Source organism: Oncorhynchus kisutch, linkage group LG19 (genome assembly GCF_002021735.2).
Source record: "Oncorhynchus kisutch isolate 150728-3 linkage group LG19, Okis_V2, whole genome shotgun sequence".
Taxonomy (NCBI): domain Eukaryota; kingdom Metazoa; phylum Chordata; class Actinopteri; order Salmoniformes; family Salmonidae; genus Oncorhynchus; species Oncorhynchus kisutch.
The window spans coordinates 62,427,737-62,447,769 of record NC_034192.2 but is presented as its reverse complement, the minus strand read 5'-3'; the positions used below and the strand labels follow the sequence as shown (position 1 = coordinate 62,447,769).

At 42.1% G+C, this 20,033-nt stretch overlaps 1 protein-coding gene across 1 annotated transcript in view; it reads left to right on the top strand.

Moving 5' to 3' along the window:
• The window catches only part of klhl4 (kelch-like family member 4), a 66,799-nt gene extending 53,287 nt beyond the window's left edge, over nt 1-13,512 (top strand). The window contains 4 exon segments of the mRNA XM_031798261.1: nt 9,239-9,401; nt 9,894-10,106; nt 12,135-12,306; nt 12,456-13,512. Of these exon segments, the coding sequence (XP_031654121.1) occupies nt 9,239-9,401; nt 9,894-10,106; nt 12,135-12,306; nt 12,456-12,515 (608 nt within the window). The 3' untranslated portion in view covers nt 12,516-13,512.
• Nucleotides 13,513-20,033: the final 6,521 nt, after the last annotated feature.

The window sequence follows — 20,033 nt, the reverse complement described above, 5'->3', positions numbered from 1 at the left end:
GTTGGTTTGGGTTGGTGAACTGAGCCTCAGAACCAGCTGTCTGAGTGCTGTCCTGAGGCTCTATGGGGTTGGTTTGGGTTAGTGAACTGAGCCTCAGAACCAGCTGTCTGAGTGCTGTCCTGAGGCTCTACGGGGTTGGTTTGAGTTAGTGAACTGAGCCTCAGAACCAGCTGTCTGAGTGCTGTCCTGAGGCTCTATGGGGTTGGTTTGGGTTAGTGAACTGAGCCTCAGAACCAGCTGTCTGAGTGCTGTCCTGAGGCTCTATGGGGTTGGTTTGAGTTAGTGAACTGAGCCTCAGAACCAGCTGTCTGAGTGCTGTCCTGAGGCTCTATGGGGTTGGTTTGGGTTAGTGAACTGAGCCTCAGAACCAGCTGTCTGAGTGCTGTCCTGAGGCTCTATGGGGTTGGTTTGGGTTAGTGAACTGAGCCTCAGAACCAGCTGTCTGAGTGCTGTCCTGAGGCTCTATGGGGTTGGTTTGGGTTAGTGAACTGAGCCTCAGAACCAGCTGTCTGAGTGCTGTCCTGAGGCTCTACGGGGTTGGTTTGAGTTAGTGAACTGAGCCTCAGAACCAGCTGTCTGAGTGCTGACCTGAGGCTCTATGGGGTTGGTTTGGGTTAGTGAACTGAGCCTCAGAACCAGCTGTCTGAGTGCTGTCCTGAGGCTCTACGGGGTTGGTTTGAGTTAGTGAACTGAGCCTCAGAACCAGCTGGCTGAGGGGACTCTTCTCTTGTTTAATCTCTTGACATTGTGGAGCTGTGTGATGGAACATTTTGGGGTCACTTCTTTTTAGATGGTTGTAAAATTTGATGGCCCTTTTTTTCTATTCGAATAAACAGGGGGTATTGGCCCAATTCTGCTCTACATGCGTTATTTGGAGTTTTTCTTTGCACTTGCAATACAGTCTTGCTAAACTCTGCATGCAGTATTTTGATTGGATGTTTGTCCCATTTGGTAAATTCATTATTAGAGAGTGGACCCCATACTTCACTGCCATATAGAGCAATTGGTTCTATAACTGATTGAAACATTTTGAGACAGATTCTTATTGGAATTTTGATTTTAATGTTCCTTTTAATGGCATAGAATGCTCTTCTTGCTTTGTCTCTGAGCTCATTCACAGCCATGTGAAAGCTACCTGTGTTGGTGATATTTAGTCCTAGATACATGTATTTTTTGGTGTGTTCTAATAGAACTGTGCCCAAATAGAATTTATATTTGTCATCCTGATTTACGGACCTTTTTTGTAATATCAATCTATTAATTTTTTTTCCCGATTAACGGTCAGAGCCCAGGTCTGACAGAACCTGCGATTAATGGTCAGAGCCCAGGTCTGACAGAACCTGCGATTAACGGTCAGAGCCCAGGTCTGACAGAACCTGCGATTAACGGTCAGAGCCCAGGTCTGACAGAACCTGTGATTAACGGTCAGAGCCCAGGTCTGACAGAACCTGTGATTAACGGTCAGAGCCCAGGTCTGACAGAACCTGTGCAGGTGATCTAGGTGCTTCTGTAACCCCTCCTTAGTGGGAGACAGTAGCACCAGGTCATCTGCGTACAGCACACCCTCCTTAGTGGGAGACAGTAGCACCAGGTCATCTGCGTACAGCACACCCTCCTTAGTGGGAGACAGTAGCATCAGGTCATCTGCGTACAGCACACCCTCCTTAGTGGGAGACAGCAGCACCAGGTCATCTGCGTACAGCACACCCTCCTTAGTGGGAGACAGCAGCACCAGGTCATCTGCATATAGCACACCCTCCTTAGTGGGAGACAGCAGCACCAGGTCATCTGTGTACAGCAGACACTTGATTTCAGTGTTGTATAGGGTGATACCAGGTGCTGCCGATTTGTCTAATGTTTTTGCCAGTTCATTAATGAATGTAGATGTTAAATAGTGTTGGACTTGTTGGACAGCCTTGTTTCACTCCCCGTCCCTGAGAGAAGAAGTCTCTTTGCTTGTTGTTAATTCATTAATGTAATGTTAAATAGTGTTGGACTTGTTGGACAGCCCTGTTTCACTCCCGTCCCTGAGAGAAGAAGTCTGTTTGCTTGTTGTTAATTCATGAATGTAATGTTAAATAGTGTTGGACTTGTTGGACAGCCCTGTTTCACTCCCCGTCCCTGAGAGAATAAGTCTCTTTGCTTGTTGATAATTCATTAATGTAGATGTTAAATAGTGTTGGACTTGTTGGACAGCCCTGTTTCACTCCACGTCCCTGAGAGAAGAAGTCTGTTTGCTTGTTGATAATTCATTAATGTAATGTTAAATAGTGTTGGACTTGTTGGACAGCCCTGTTTCACTCCCCGTCCCTGAGAGAAGAAGTCTGTTTGCTTGTTGATAATTCATTAATGTAGATGTTAAATAGTGTTGGACTTGTTGGACAGCCCTGTTTCACTCCCCGTCCCTGAGAGAAGAAGTCTGTTTGCTTGTTGATAATTCATTAATGTAGATGTTAAATAGTGTTGGACTTGTTGGACAGCCCTGTTTCACTCCCCGTCCCTGAGAGAAGAAGTCTCTTTGCTTGTTGATAATTCATTAAAACCTGTTGGGGATAGGGCTGATTGCTGCCCCCTTTGGGGTGATTGCGTGCCCATGGTAAACAGAAACAAAATCTGTCAAAAATTGCTAATATATGCAATTAAAAATTATTATTGAATAGAAAACACTCTAAAGCTTCTAAAACCGTTTAAATTATGTCTGTAAGTAAAGCAGAACTCTCAGGGCACTCATTCTCCCAAACTCTCTCTTGTCATCCAAAAAGTTGGCCCAACTTTGACGTCATCGCCCCCACCCTTCCCAAGCACCTACAGTCCTGGGAACAGTTCCTATGCCTTCAGCGCGGTGTCCGCTTTCAATGGGGCTTCTCATTGTGTGAATCGCGCGCTCACGAGAGTAATGACGGGCCGAATCCTTTCGGTCACGCGAGAAAACAGGTTACTCTCATGCGCGTTCTACTCCTGTTGTGTCTTTCTTCCAAGATTGATTAAACAATGCCTGTGTTTCTCTTCGTCCTGAGAATTGCTGTGAAGCTATATAACATGCTAACGCTGTGTTCTGAACATAGTTTGACAAGTTTAGTCGACATATAATATGTAATTTCGACGTTTTGGTGCGCACCAACTTTACTTTTTGGCTGCATTTCAACAAAAATATGTCGTGTTTGATAACCGAAACACACAGACTTCAAATCTAAAGCTGTTTTTGGTAAGTATAAACCCTTCCAGGTCTTCTGATGGAAGAACAGCAAAGGTAAGGGAACATTTATGTGTTAAATTTGGGTTTCTGTGGACTCCGAGATAGAGGAGCCAAAATGCTAATTCCTGAGCGCCGACTCACATTATAGCCTAGTGAACGAAATCTGTAAAGTTAAAAATAAATGTAACACAGCGATTGCATTTAGAAGAAGTGTATCTTTCTATATATATGTAGAACATGCATATTTAGTCAAAGTTTATGTTGTGTATTCCATGTTAGCTGACGGCGTGTGCAGAAGCCATCGTCATTTCTCCGGACATTTGAGTAGCATTTTTTTAACAATGCGTCATTGTAAACAGAGATTTATGGATATTTATAGCATATTATTGAAAAAAACATAAATGTACTGTGTAACATGTTATATTACTGTCATCTGATGATTTCAAAAGGTTAGTGAAATTATTTTTCTTTTAATCCTGCGTTTGGTGATTGCATATTTTGTTCAATTTGGCTATGGAAATTAGCTGTGTCTTCGGTGTGTCTTCGGTGGTGGTTTGACATAAATATGTGCTATGTTTTCGCCGTAAAACATTTTAGAAATCTGACTTGCTGGCTAGATAAACAAATTGTTTATCTTTCATTTGAGCTATTGGACTTGTTAATGTGTGGAGGTTAAATATTTCTAAGAATATTTTTGCATTCCGTGCGCTACCGTTCCAGCTGACGGTGGGGGGGCTGGTCCCCAATTGGGAACCAACATCTTTGTCAGGTAAAATGTAGATGTTAAATAGTGTTGGACTTGTTGGACAGCCCTGTTTCACTCCCCGTCCCTGAGAGAAGAAGTCTGTTTGCTTGTTGCCAATTTTAACTGCACATTTGTTTTTAGTGGACATTTATTTAATGATGTCATATGTTTTCCCTCCAATACCACTTTCGATTAGTTTATATTAGTTTATGCCAAATTGAATAAAATTGAACTTGAAGTCTACAACACACGAGTAGATTATGCCTTTCTTTTGGTTTACTTGTATGTTAATTAGAAGTATGGAGGGTAAAAATGTGGTCTGTCGTACGATCATTAAAAAAGAAATCCAATCTGGCTTCTGCTTAGGACGTTGTGCTCATCAAGGAAATTATTCTTCTATAATTTGGATATCTACACGATTCTAATAGTCTTGGCTGCTAATTCAAGGATTTGTATTTTTTTGTATAGCTTTTTTTGTTCTGGGCTCTTTGTTATATTGCAGTAGAGGTTTATATTGCTCTAGAGGTTTGAAAAGTGATTTCTCCACATATCCCCATTTTGAATAGCCAATTCAAATTTTCCCAGATGTGGTTTGATTCTACGGATTCCTCAATTCCATCCAGCTGTTCCTTTTTCTGTTCTTAAAAGGTGTTGTATTGCTTCAGTGTTTCCCCATATTGAACGAGTAGATTTTTGTTGTCTGGTTCTCTGTGTTTTTGATTAGATATATTTCTCAATGATTTCCTTAGATTTCTCCAATCATAATCAGACCATTTTTCATTATCTATTATTTTTGGTTTACTCTTATGTTTCTTTCGATTAGCCAAGGAGGCTAATTTGTTAAATATAAAGTTTATGTTCCAAACTGCCAAATTTACACCTTTGTTGCTGTAGGAGAATGTTAAGGCTAAAACCTTGTCCATTTGTTGTGTATTTTTTGGCAACTAATTTGCTTTTTGGTAGATTTCTGTACTGTTTGCACTCCATCTATAGGCCTGTTTAGTACCATGTAATTTATTGGGCCGTGATGCTTCATGGTTGGGTTCCGCTCTTCTCAGATACACTGTGATTTTACTGTGGTCTGAGATAGGTGTTAGTGGGCTGACTGTGAAGGCTCTGAGAGACTCTGGGTTGAGGTCGGTGATGAAGTCGTCTACAGTACTGCTACCAAGGGGTGAGCTACACCCTAAAGAGTCCCTCTCTCTCTGTCTCTCTTTCTCTCTACTCTCTCTCTCTCTCTGTCTCTCTTTCTCTCTCTCCTCTCTCGCACTCTCTCTCTCTCTACCTCTCTTTGTCTCTCTCTGTCTCTCTCTCTGCCCCTCTCTCACTCTCTGCCTCTCTCTCTCTGCCTCCCCCCCTCTCTCTCTCTACCTCTCTCTGTCTCTCTCTCTCTCTACCTCTCTTTGTCACTCTGTCTCTCTCTCTGCCCCTCTCTCACTCTCTGCCTCTCTCTCTCTCTCTTTCACTCTCTCTCACTTACACTATTCCTATATAACACCTTGGCAGACTACCAATACGTTTCATATCAGGAATGGCTTGATTCACAGTTGGAATTGGTCTATGCCTGTGTACTGAGGATCTCTAGTCAAGTATTCATCTCACTCGTCTGTGAGATGTGTGGTTGACATTTATGAGCTATGAGTGAACATGTTTCCCCCAGAGGTTACAGTGAATAGTATTACCGGGTCTCCTTTCATCGGGGCTGTAGCAGATAGCTCTTATTCTTTGCTTGTGGTGAGCACGGTTTTCCTGTGAAGATGTGAGGAGCTGCATGTGCTGCTGGCTATGGCCTGTTGAGAAAAGAAGGGAACGACTTTTTCACATGTCAAATCAACCACAACTGGTTTAATAAAAATTACGATTTCGGTTTAACGTAATTCGTACAGAATGTAGAATGTTTTATACCCGATGTTCCTTTAGAATAATGTTGTGCCCTAAACCAGAACATTATCAGACAATATATACAGCGCATTCGAAAAGTTTTCAGACTCCTTGACTTTTTCCAAATATTGTTCACCTACAGCCTTATTCTGAAATGGAGTAAATAGTTTGTTTTCACTAATCAATCTACACACAATAACCCAAAATGACATAGCAAAAACGGGTTTAAAAAAAGTGTTTTTAGAAATGTTTGCAAATGTATAAAAAAAACAGCCAACTGAAAAGATCACATGTACATAAGTATTCAGACTCTTTACTCAGTACTTTGTTGAAGCAACTATGGCAGGGGTTACAGACTTGAGTCTTCTTGGGTATGACGCTACAAGCTTGGCAAACATGTATTTGGAGAGCTTTTCCCATTCTTGTCTGCAGATCCTCTCAAGCTCTGTCAGGTTGGATGGGGAGCATTGCTGCACAGCTATTTTCAGGTCTCTCCAGAGATGTTAAATCTGGTTCATGTCCGGGCTCTGGTTGGGCCACTCAAGGACATTCAGAGACTTGTCCCAAAGCCACTCCTGTGTTGTCTTGGCTGTGTGTTTAGGGTTGTTGTCCTGCTGGAAGGTGAACCTCCGCCCCATTTGGAGGTCCTGAGCGCTCTGGAGCAGGTTTTCATCAAGGATCTATGTACTTTCCTCTGTTCATCTTTCCCTCGTTCCTGACTAGTCTCCTCTCAAATGCTGTCAGGTTGGATGGGGAGAGTCGCTGAACAGGTATTTTCAGGTCTCTCCAGAGATGTTCGATTGGGTTCAAGTTTTTCCCTCGATCCTGACTAGTTTCCCTGCAGCTGAAAAATATCCCCAAAGCACATTCAAATCAAATCAAATGTTGTTGGTCACATACACATGTTTAGCAGATGTTATTGCGGGTGTAGTGAAATGCTTGTGTTTCTTGCTCCAACAGTGCAGTAATATCTAACAAGTTACATCTAACAATTTCACAACAATACACATACAAATCTAAAGGAATGGACTCAAAAATGTATAAATATTTGGACGAGCAAAGTCATAGCAGCATAGACTAAAATACAGTGGAATAGAATAGAATACAGTATATACATATGACATGAGTAATTCAAGATATGTAAACATTATTAAACCGGCCAGTGATTTCAAGTCTATGTATATAGGGCAGCAGCGTCTAAGGTGCTAGTTCTGGCTATTTAACAGTCTGACGGCCTTGAGATTACGGTCAAAGCTTTGCTGCACCTGTACGTACTGACATCGCCTTCTGAATGATAACTGGGTGAACAGGCAGTGGCTCTGGTGGTTGTTGTCCTTGATAATCTTTTTGGACTTCCTGTGACATCGAGTGCTGTAGGTGTCCTGGAGGGCAGGTAGTTTACCCCCGGTGATACGTTGGGCAGACCTCACCACCCCCTGGAGAGCCCTGCAGTTGTGGGCGGTGCAGTTGCCATACCAGGTGGTGATACAGCCCGACAGGATGCTCTCAATTGTGCATCTGTAAAAGTTTGTGAGGGTTTTAGGTGCCAAGCCATATTTCTTCAGTCTCCTGAGGTTGAAGAGGCGCTGTTGCGCCTTCTTCACCACACTGTCTGTGTGGGTGGACCATTTCAGTTTGTCGGTGATGTGTATGCCATGGAACTTGAAGCATTCCACCTTCTCCACCACGGTCCCGTTGATGTGGATAGGTGGGTGCTCCCTCTGCTGTTTCCTGAAGTCCACGATCAGCTCCTTTGTTTTGTTGATGTTGAGTGAGAGTATATTTTCCTGGCACCACTCTTCCAGGGCCCTCACCTCCACCCCTGTAGGCTGTCTCTTCATTGTTGGTAATCAGGCGTACTACTGCCACCACCATCCTTCACTGTAGGTTTGGTGCCAGGTTTCCTCCAGACGTGACGTTTGGCATTCAGGCCAAAGAGTTCAATCTTGGTTTCATCAGACCAGAGAATCTTGTTTATCATGGTCTGAGAGTCCTTCATGTGCCTTTTGGCAAACTCCAAGCGGGCTGTATACTGAGGAGTGGCTTCCGTCTGACCTCTCTACCATAGGAACTCTACTAGGAACTACTAGGAACTCACTGTTCCTAGGCTGTCATTGGAAATAAGAATTTGTTCTTAACTGACTTGCCTCGTAAAATAAACAGACCCTTCTTCCCTGATTGCTCAGCATGGCTGGGCAGCCAGCTCTAGGAAGAGTCTTGGTGGTTCCAAAATTCTTTCATTTAAGAATGATGGAGGCTGATGATGAAGAATGACGATGATGAAGAATGATGATGTTCTTCGGGACCTTCAATGCTGCAGAAATGCTTTGGTACCCTTCCCTAGATCGGGTACTAGACACAATCCTGTCTCGATTGGAAGGAAAAGTCCTTCCACCTCATTTGCTCTGACATGCACTGTCAAATGTGGGCCTTTCCACATCATGTAAAATCAACTGAATTTTCCACAGGTGAACTCCAATTAAGTTGTAGAAACATCTCCAGTATGATCAATGGAAACAGGATGCACCTGAGCTCAATTTCGACTCTCATAGCAAAGAGTCTGAAAACTTATGTAAATATGCTATTTTTTAAAAATTTTGTACATTTGCTAAAATTCATAAAAACCTGTTTTCACTCCGTCATTATGGGGTATTGTGCATAGATTGATGGAAAAAAATAACAATTTAATCCATTTTAAAATAAGGCTGTAACATTAACAAAATGTGTTTAAAAGTCAAGGGGTCTGAATACTTTCCGAATGCACTGGATAAATCTATCTATTGTGTTGTACAGTAACTTCCTATTCATTGTTGTTGGAAAATCACTTTCCTCAGTGACCCCAGCAATAGCAGGATTAGCAGTGTTTTATATCCATCCTGTTTGGACAACAGACCTGGGTTCAAGTACTATTTCAAATCTTTCAAATACTAAGTTTGCACTAGCCTGCCTGGTTCTGGGCGTCCAGAGTTTGTAGTTTTGGGATTATTCTATTGGTTCCATTAAGCCAAGCAAGTTTAATCAAGGGGAAATAACGTATTTTAAATGATTTCAAATAGTATTTGAACCCAGGTCTGTTTGGAGAATAGAATAGCCTACATTCATACAGTTCCACACAACGGTGACTCATCCAACAGCACTTTAGCTGTTCTAAAATGAGCATCATGGTTGATGCCTCTGGTTGAGCCACACACACACACACACACAGTGTAGGCTCTGGTTGAGCCACACACACACACACACACACACACACACACACACACACACACACACACACACACACACACACACACACACACACACACACACACACACACACACACACACACACACACACACACACACACACACACACACACACACACAAACACACAGTGTAGGCTCTGGTTGATGGTTCCCTCCTCTTTGTAACTCTCCAGGTATAACAGTGTTGGAGGGCCCCATGTATGCAGTAGGCGGCCATGATGGATGGAGTTACCTGAATACGGTGGAGAGGTGGGACCCCCAGGCTAGACAGTGGAACTACGTGGCCAGCATGTCCACCCCACGCAGCACCATGGGAGTCACCGCACTCAACGGGAAGTAAGTGGCTGTCGTACTAAAACATTATGACAGTATCAGTTGGTACTGAATCACAAGCTTTATTTATGACATAACGCACAACATGAAAAGGAGAATTTCTTACACACTAGAAGCTGATAACACAACACAACAGGAAAAAATTGTTCTGCTTCTTGTTATGTAAGACATTTTGGCGAATGCCTAGCCTTCGTCTTAAAACAAGAATGCTTTTCTACGGGTGTAAGCCTGGGCCTAGACTACCACAGCTCAACGTTACATAACGCCACACAACAACGGACCGTTTTGCAGTGTGTTTTCACTCTATAAAACCCTTTTTAGATTGTCTTCCCGAATATTGGGTAAAAAAAATAGACAACAAGGAAGGAAGATGTTTCCTTTAACCCTCCATTCCTCTCTGCTAAGGAAGCCTGAGATTTTCCCTGCCTTAAAAGAAGATTTCATATCTGAGCAACATCCAAAATACGATTTGTAACACTTTTATTGTCCTTACAGATTGTTTGCAGTTGGCGGTCGGGACGGGAGCTCATGTCTGCGGTCGATGGAATGCTTTGATCCACACACCAACAAGTGGAGTATGTGTGCCCCCATGGCGAAGCGGAGAGGAGGGGTGGGTGTGGCCACGTACAACAGCTTCCTCTATGCTGTGGGTGGTCATGATGCCCCGGCGTCCAACCACTGCTCCAGTCTATCAGACTGTGTGGAGAGGTATACAACCACTGTCCCAGACTAACAGACTGTGTAGAGAGGTAAACAACCACTGCTCCAGACTCTCAGACTGTGTGGAGAGGTAAACAACCACTGTCCCAGACTAACAGACTGTGTAGAGAGGTAAACAACCACTGCTCCAGACTAACAGACTGTGTAGAGAGGTAAACAACCACTGCTCCAGACTCTCAGACTGTGTAGAGAGGAAGACAACCAATCATAGCTCTGGTCTACAATATGGCTGCGTATCGATTCTTGGGATTTGCACACTTCCCGAAATGCATTTAGCAATGTGAAAACTCCCTCTAGCCCAGGCTTACACCAATCCAAAGCTTTTGAATCCATGACAGAGATGTCAGTGCACACTTTTGGGAGAAGTGCAGATAATTGAGATGCAGCCTATCTCAGTACTGTACTAGATTTGGGATGTGGCCTATCTCAGTAGTGTACTAGAATTGGGAAGTAGCCTATCCCAGTACTGTACTAGAATTGGGATGTAGCCTATCCCTGTACTGAACTAGAATTGGGATGTAGCCTATCCCACCCAATACTGTACTAGAATTGGGATGTAGCCTATCCCACCCAGTACTGTACTAGAATTGGGATGTAGCCTATCCCACCCAGTACTGTACTAGAATTGGGATGTAGCCTATCCCAGTACTGTACTAGAATTGGGATGTAGCCTATCCCTGTACTGAACTAGAATTGGGATGTAGCCTATCCCTGTACTGAACTAGAACTGGGATGTAGCCTATCCCTGTACTGAACTAGATTTGGGATGTAGCCTATCCCAGTACTGTACTAGAATTGGGATGTAGCCTATCCCAGTACTGTACTAGAATTGGGATGTAGCCTATCCCAGTACTGTACTAGAATTGGGATGTAGCCTATCCCAGTACTGAACTAGAATTGGGATGTAGCCTATCCCAGTACTGAACTAGAATTGGGATGTAGCCTATCCCAGTACTGAATTAGAATTGGGATGTAGCCTATCCCAGTACTGAACTAGAATTGGGATGTAGCCTATCCCAGTACTGTACTAGAGTAAAAAAACTCAACATTGTGTCTTGTTATAGATTTTATAAGGGTGAAGTATAGCTATGCGTATGACAACAAAGAGTTGGGACATTTCAGGCTATGCGTATGGAAACAAAGAGTTGGGACATTTCAGGCTATGCGTATGGAAACAAAGAGTTGGGACATTTCAGGCTATGCGTATGGAAACAAAGAGTTGGGACATTTCAGGCTATGCGTATGGAAACAAAGAGTTGGGACATTTCAGGCTATGCGTATAGAAACAAAGAGTTGGGTGTGTGTCTTGTTATGTCCCTTGAGGTGAGGCATTGGCCGTGTTCGATAGCATCAAAACCGTGATGTATCATGGGTAAATTGTGATTGGATGATTGATCTACAATGGAATAGTGAGTAGTTATTTATGATGCAAGGTGATTTGTAGATCAGTCAGTCTCAACTTGCCTTTAAAGTTGGCTGCAGTGTCAAACGCAGACATTGAGATTGTTTCACATCGCAGGCCGACTACCGACTGACAGATCTACAAAAAAACCTTGCGTCATAAATAACTACTCATTATTATTTGTAGATCAGTCACAATTTACCCCCAGGCACATTACAGGGTTGATCCTCTTGAACACAGCCATTATCTCTGTCTGTCTGCTTGTACAGGTCAAACCCAAGACACGTCATTGTTTCCATTGGAGTTGGTTTTAGCAGTGTGATTATCTGGCTTCTGCTACCCCCTGCTGGCTGTTCTGTAAAAATCAACCTGTATCTGATACACACTGCATGTAACCCAATCAATGAACAGAATACCATTAAACAGAAAATATGATTTAAAAAACTTTAAAAAAATAAAAATACAACAAAATATTTTGTCCCACTCAAAATATATTGTTGAATTCATTCATGGACAAGCTTAATCTTTGCTCTGTATCTCTTAAATATCCCAGTGCTCACTACACTTCTTCAGGTATTTCTCTTCATCCTTGTATTTCTTCTCTGTCACTGCAGGTATGATCCCAAAACAGACACATGGACAACGGTGTCCTCTCTGAGTGTCCCCAGGGATGCTGTAGGTATCTGTCTGCTAGGAGACAGGCTATATGCTGTCGGAGGATACGATGGAACGTCCTACCTGAACAGTGTTGAGTCCTATGATGCACAGAACAATGAATGGACTGAGGTAACTTGAATCATTCCTTATTTCTTCTTAGAATGCTTTTCGACCCAGAATTCCAATAGCCAGGCACAACCTTTAATTTCCATTCTGTAATAGTTTTTTAAGACGGACTGAATGACCTTTCATTACCCTTTACTGTATGTCTCCAACAGGAGGTCAATCTCAACATTGGAAGGGCTGGAGCCTGTGTTGTAGTTGTGAGAATACCTTAAGGACTACAACTCCCTACAACCCCCTGGAATGCCACACAAAACACATGATATGATGTCACCGCTGATGTCACCACTGAGAATGTTTTTCTACTGTAAAGACAAACCTCTACTGCATTCCTCACAAACCAATGTTTCCATTAACAGTGATTTTCATTGTCCACTTGAAAGTATTTTATCTTTGATTATAAGAACGTACTTTACCATATCTACAGATCAAGTAATTGGTTAGTTGTTGTTAAAAATATTAGGAAACTCTGCCACACTCTCATTGGTCTGGTTACTCTGTTAAAATGCTCTATCAGAAAATAATGATCAGAAAATAATGAGCAGACAATAATGTTCTCTATATCATACAATGAAAGAAATTACATTTATTAATTGATACTTTTACATTTATACAGCAACATTCTATATTTGTCTCATCACATAATATTTTTTGGGGGATTTATACTCCTATGTATATCTCTCTTTTAGCCACCTGAAAATTAAATGTACTTTTTCTATTTTTACTACATCTCTGTTGCTAAACTGGATTTCTACTCTTGGACAAAACGTTTTGAAGAAGGATCACTGTGAATAATACTGAAGATAAAGAGTTTGCAAAGTGCAATACCGGGTACATTCTACCAGAACAATTTGAGAAAGTTACTCATGTTGCTCAACAACTGTGAGCTGGATATAGTTATTTTCGAAAGGAAAGAAATCTAACAAAAAGTTTTCAAAAAGTTTTCAAAAAGTTTTTTTTCTTGGAAGCTATATCTGAATTACACCAAAGATATCTTAGAAATGTTTTGTACATGTTTTAAAAATATATACAAATATATCATATTGATATTTCGCATTACTACAAAGATTTTAGTAGGTTTGCTAAAATTGCAGTCATCTTTATAACATCATATCATGCCTAAACAAATGCATTACTGTCATCTCCAGTGTTTCTTTTTATATTTTGGCATGCTAGTTAATATTAATTTGTAATTAAACAATATAGAATTGTTTTGGGATGTTTCGTTAGGATTCCCATTAGCTGTTGCGAAAGCTGCAGTTAATCTTCCTGGGCTCCACACATGAAACATGACATTAAACAGAATATTAATAGACAAGAACAGCTCAAGGACGGCACTACATCAATTTAAAAATGTTGCCTACATATCAATACATACACTCAAACTATCTAGGTCAAATAGGGGAGAGGCATTGTGGGGTGAGGTGTTGCTTTAACTGTTTAAAAAAAAAAAAAAAGTTTGCGGTTCATTTGAGCAACGGAGTTCCACACAATACTGTCTCTGTATAATACTGTACGCATTCTTGAATTTGTTCTGGATTTGGGGACTGTAAAAAGACCCCTGGTGGCATGTATGGTGGGGTAAGTGTGTCTGTCAGAGCTGTGTGTAAGTTGACTATGCAAACAATTTGTAATTTTCAACACATGAATGTTTCTTATAAAAAGAAGAAGTGATGAAGTCAGTCTCTCCTCAACTCTTAGCCAAGAGAGACTGGCAATGAAGAGCAAGACGTGCCGCTCTGTTCTGGGCCAGCTGCAGCTCAACTAGGTCATTCCTTGCAGCACTCGACCACACGACTGGATGAAAATAAGACAAAACTAAAGCCTTGCTTTTTGGAGTGGGATGACATAAAAGCAGAGCAACTCATTATTATGGACAGAAAGACCCCTCACCATCTTTACGACCATTGAATCTCTATGTTTTGACCATGACAGTTTGACCATGACAGTTTATTTAGTCTCAACAACTTGTTCAACAGCCACACATTCATTACCAGATTCAGCTGAGATCTAGAACTTAAGGAATAAATTGTACCAAATGCAATGCTCTTAGTTTTAGAGATGTTCAGGACCAGTGTATTACTGTCTACTCACTCCTAAAGGGTTTCAGTGACTTCATTAGCTGTAGTTGCTGATGTGTATATGGTTGAAACATCCACATACATGGACACACAGGCTTTGTTTAATGCCAATGGCAGGTCATTGGTAAAACTAGAAAAGAGTAGAGGGCCTAGAGAGCTGCCCTGTGGTACACTACACTTTACATATTTGACATTAGAGAGGCTTCCATTAAATAAAAACCCTCAGAGTTCTATTAGATAGATAGCTCTTAATCCTGAGTGGCGCAGCTCTCTAAGGCACTGCATCTCAGTGCAAGAGGTGTCATTACAGTCCCTGGTTTGAATCCAGCCAGGCTGAATCACATCCGGCTGTGATTGCGAGTCCCATAGGGCGGCGCACAATTGACCCAGCTTCGGCTGGGTTTGGCCGTACTATGCCATCATTGTAAATAAGAATTAGTTCTTAACTGACTTGCCTAGTTAAATATAAATAAATAAATCCACAATATGGCAGAGGTTGAAAAGCCATAATGCAAACATTTTCTGAATAACAGGTTATGGTCAACAATGTTAAATGCTGCACTGAAATCTAACAGTACAGCTCCCACAATCTTCTTATTATCAATTTCCTTCAACCAATCATCTGTAATGTACGTCGTTAAATGAAGACCACGGTGCAGCGTGGGAGGCGCACATTTTCTTTAATTATAAATGTTACACCAAAAACAATAAACAACTCAACGAACGTAAAGCTAGGAGTGCAAACACATGCAACACACAAAGACAAGATCCCACAACAGAAGGTGGGAAAAAGGGCTGCCTAAGTATGATCCCCAATCAAAGACAACGATAGACAGCTGCCTCTGATTGGGAACCATACTCGGCCAACAAAGAAATATTAACATAGATTTCCCACCCTAGTCACACCCTGACCTACCAAATAGAGGTAGCCCCCGCTCCCTACGCTGATCCATCTGCTTCTGTGGAACCGGACCATGGATCATCGCCGGAGACTCCGGACCGCGAATCGTTGCCGGAGGAACCGGACCGTGGATCATCGCCGGAGGCTCTGAACTGGGAACCACAGCTGGAGCCTCCGGACTGCAGCTTGTCGCTGACGACTCCGGATTGCGGACCGTCGCTGGAGGCTCCAGACTGGGGACAGTCGCTGGAGACTCCGGACCATCGCTGGAAACTCTGGACTGGGGACCGTCGCTGGAGGCTCCAGACTAGGGACCGGAGGCTGGAGGCTTTGTGCCATGGATTATCACTGGAGGCTCCAGGCCATGGATTATCACTGGAGGCTTCGTGCCATGGATCATCACTACAGGCTCCGGGCCATGAATCATCACTGGAGGCTTTGTGCCATGGATCATCACTACAGGCTCCGGGCCATGGATCATCACTGGAGATGTCGGGCCATGGATTATCCCTGTGGGCTCGGGGCCATGGATTATCACTGGAGGCTTCGTACGTGGAGCCAGAACAGGTCTCACCGGACTGAGGAGACGTACTGGAAGCCTGGTGCGTGGAGCTGCCACAGGGCTTACCAGGCTGGGGAGACATACTGGAGGCCTGGAACGCGGAACCGGACCAGGTCTCACTGGACTGGGGAGATGCACTGGAAGCCTGGTGCGTGGAGCAGGCACCGGATACACTGGGCCGTGGATGCGCACTGGAGGTCTCGAGTGTAGAGCTGGCACAACCTGTCCTGGCTGGATGCCAACTTCCGCCCGGCAAATGCGGGGAGCTGGCACAGAGCATACCGACCTGTGAATGCTCACTGGAGACACCATGCGCATCACCGCATAACACGGTGCCTGACCAGTCACACGCTCCCCACAGTAAGCACGGGGAGTTGGCTCAGGTCTGAACCCTGACTCCACCAATCTCCCTGTGTGCCCTCCCCCAAATTTTGGGGGGGGCTGCCTCTCGTGCTTGCTTCGTTGAGCTAACTCCTCGTATCGTCGCCATTTCGCTTTCGCTGCCTCTGTCTCCTCCTTCGGACGGCGATACTCCCCGGCCTGCGTCCAGGGTCCTTTACCATCCAGGATCTCCTCCCAAGTCCAGTCCACCTGATCATGCTGCTTGGTCCGTTGGTGGTGGGAGCTTCTGTAACGTCCGTCGTTAAATGAAGACCAATGTGCAGCGTGGTAGGCGTACATTTTCTTTAATTATAAATGTTCCACCAAAAACAACAAATAACTCAACAAACGTAAAGCTAGGAGTGCAACACATGCAACACACAAAGACAAGATCCCACAACAGAAGGTGGGAAAAAGGGCTGCCTAAATATGATCCCCAATCAGAGACAACGATAGACAGCTGCCTCTGATTGGGAACCATACTCGGCCAACAAAGAAATATAAACATGGATTTCCCACCCTAGTCACACCCTGACCAACCACATAGAGAATTTAAAGGCTCTCTAAGGTCAGGGCATGACATCAGTCATTTGTGTCAGTGCAGTACATATTGGGTGCCCTTCTCTATAAGCATGCTGAATGTCTGTTGTTCATTTGTCTACAGAGAAATAGCATTGTATTTCATCAAACACCATTTTTTTCCAACAGTTTGATAAGAGCTGGTAGTAAACTGATAGGTCTGCTGTTAGAACCAGTAAAGGACACTTTACCATTCTTGGGTAGAGGAATTACTTTGGTTTCCCTCCAGGCCTTAGGACAAATACTTTCCTCTAGGCTCAGATTAAAGATATGACAGACAGCAGTGGCTATACTGTAGAGTCAGCTAGCTTTCCATCTAAGTTTTCAATGCACAGAGATTTGTCATTATTGATCAATAACTATTTTTCCACACTAACTTTACAAAATGCAATGTTTTTCTTTCATAATTTTTTTTTTATGCATGAGTATGATGGCTCACTGTTTGTTTTTGGTATTTCCTGCCTAAGTTTGCCCACTTTGCCAACGAATTAAAATGAATAAATAATTGGCAACAGGGCCTACCGAGTGATGCAGCTGTCTAAGGCTGCATCACTGGGTTAAGCGGGCGGTTCATAAGAAGCGTGGTTTGGCGGGTAATGTTTTGGAGGACGCATGACTCGACCTTCGCCTCTCCCAAGCCCATTGGGGAGTTGCAGTGATGAGACAAGGTCGCAATTGGATATTACGAAAAAGGAGGTCAAATACAAAAACATTTAAAAAAATTAGTGGCAAATGGTTTTGTGATGAATAAGCCATCTCATCTGATGAAAGATGGAGTTGAATCGGTCTTTCTAGACATAATTTTATTTCAAGTACTACAACGTTTTTTCCATCATTCTTCATATTATTGGTCTTGGCTTCATAATATAGTTTCTTCTTCTTTGTGTTGAGTTTAGTCATATGTATTATTTATATAAGCCCTCTGATTACAATGAAGATCATTCTTTATATCATTGATCTTGGCTTCATAATAAAAAAAATTGTCTTTTTTTTGTCACATAATTTCTCAATTTCCAGTAAAGTCAGCAAGTCAGATGTACAGCTAGACTTATTAGACACTCCCTTTGCCCCATCTCTTTCATCCATACAGTTTTTCATTTCCTCATCAATCCATCAATCCATCGTCAATCCAGTCAGTTTCGGAAATAACAGGTTCATGTTTATCAATAATTGGAGGAAGCAATTTGATAAATTCATCAAGTGCAGCGTCTGGATGCTCCTCATTAATCACATCAGACCAACAAATATTTTTAACATCATCCACATAAGACTCACAGTTAAATCTATTGAATGATCTCTTATACACTATTTTAGGCCCAGCTGTTGGAACTTTGTCTTTCCTGGATATAGCCACTATATTGTGATCACTGCATCCAATGGGTTCGGATACAACTTTAGAACAAAGTTCTACAGTATTAGTAAACATGTGATCGATACATGTGGATGATCTTGTTCCTGTAGTGTTTGTAAACACCATGGTAGGTTGATTAATAACCTGAACCAGATTATTGAGCCTGGCACCTTGATGATTATCAGTCAATATTCAGGTCCCCAAGAAAGTAGACCTCTCTGTTAATTAACATCACGTACACTATCAAGCATTTCACACATATTATTTAGATACTGACTGTTATCACTTGGTGGTCTATAACAACACCCCCAAAGAAAAGTCTTTAGATATGCCAAGTGAACCACAGCACTTAAATAACACCCGACATAAAATGGTGTATTTGCGCTTTGGGTTCCATTGCTGAATTCGTATTGATTTGTCCGTGCCATTTGACTTTGCACACAAGGTCAGAACAGCATATTGACTGCATGACAACTCATGTATGAAGAACTTTATGTAGATTCAACTTCGCAAACTGAATGTGCCAACTTATCTTGACTTACTTGACTCTAAGCATTACAGGGATATGTCTCTGAATATATACAGCAACACGTCCCCAATAAGCATTCCTGTCTCTTCTATAGATGTTATATCCTTGTATTGCTACTGCTGTATCATCAAATTAATTATCGAAGTGAGTCTCAGAAATGGCTAATATACTGTATTAAGGTTATCGGATATTAGCAGGTTATTGATTTCCATTTAGCTTATTTCTAAGGCTACATATATGAATGTGAGCAATTTTCAGCCCTTTCCTGGGTAAATTATCAAAGATAGACACATTTTTATTTGACTTCATGTTTGGTACTGTTGTCACTTTTGTCTTTTGGGCAATTAAAAAAATAAATCCTGATTTGACACAAATGCAGATCTTGAAATAAAATGAGTTCATCGTCTCCTTTGTGTCTTTTAGCCCCGTTTATAACTGGTGCTTGCATGCGTCCTTTTAACCTGTTGTTGTCCACATTCTGATGGTGCCCACATTTTTAGACAGGTGTAAAAGTTTTAAAAGACGCATCTTCCTGACCACAAGTGCAAATGGATCACGACAGTCAAACCATTTAAATCATAATTATAACACCCTCTAAAATCATTGACAGGTAGCACCATTGACTTATTTATTTATTTTAAGACATATTGATGGTATAAGTATTATTAAAAAAAAGTAAATCTGTGAAATAATTAGAATACAAGGAAATCTGTTCACAATGCGGACACTGTGGCTGGATAAGAGACACATTTTAATACCATGTGTGCAGGCAACAAACCTTGATCAGATAGTGATTAGATCATACTGATCAGATAAGGAAACATACATGTTAGCACAAGGTGTAAACGAAGCTTATGTGACATGGTAGGAACCATGTTTCCCAGGGAACCCTAATCAGTTGTGAACATCTAAAAATGTATAGAAGCATCTCAATGGACATGGAAAGAGGTTTCAACTTTGTATCTGTGCCATTATGGCGTCTGTGACAGCATGGGCAGCGCCATTGAGTCTATCTCCCATTTAAAGTTGTACATACTTATTTTTTTGGTGTTTGAAAAAAGTGGAAGTGGAAATGGGGCACAAGCAGTGAGTTGAATGCCTAAGGCAGGTGATTGTCTTTCAGTTTTATGTCCCATACTTGCTACAAGGAAACTTAATAGGCAAAATCTGTTGTTTTATTTCTGATAGGATCTTAATGTGAACACCCTGTTGCAGGAAATGTAAAACTTGTATTTGAGGTTTAAAAAGGCTTTTGAATTTGTAATTTCCATTTTGGAAATTTCAGACTTGATTTTGAAAAATGTGACCGATTGGCTTGATTCGGTCTTGTGTAGCAAAATGTGAAATGG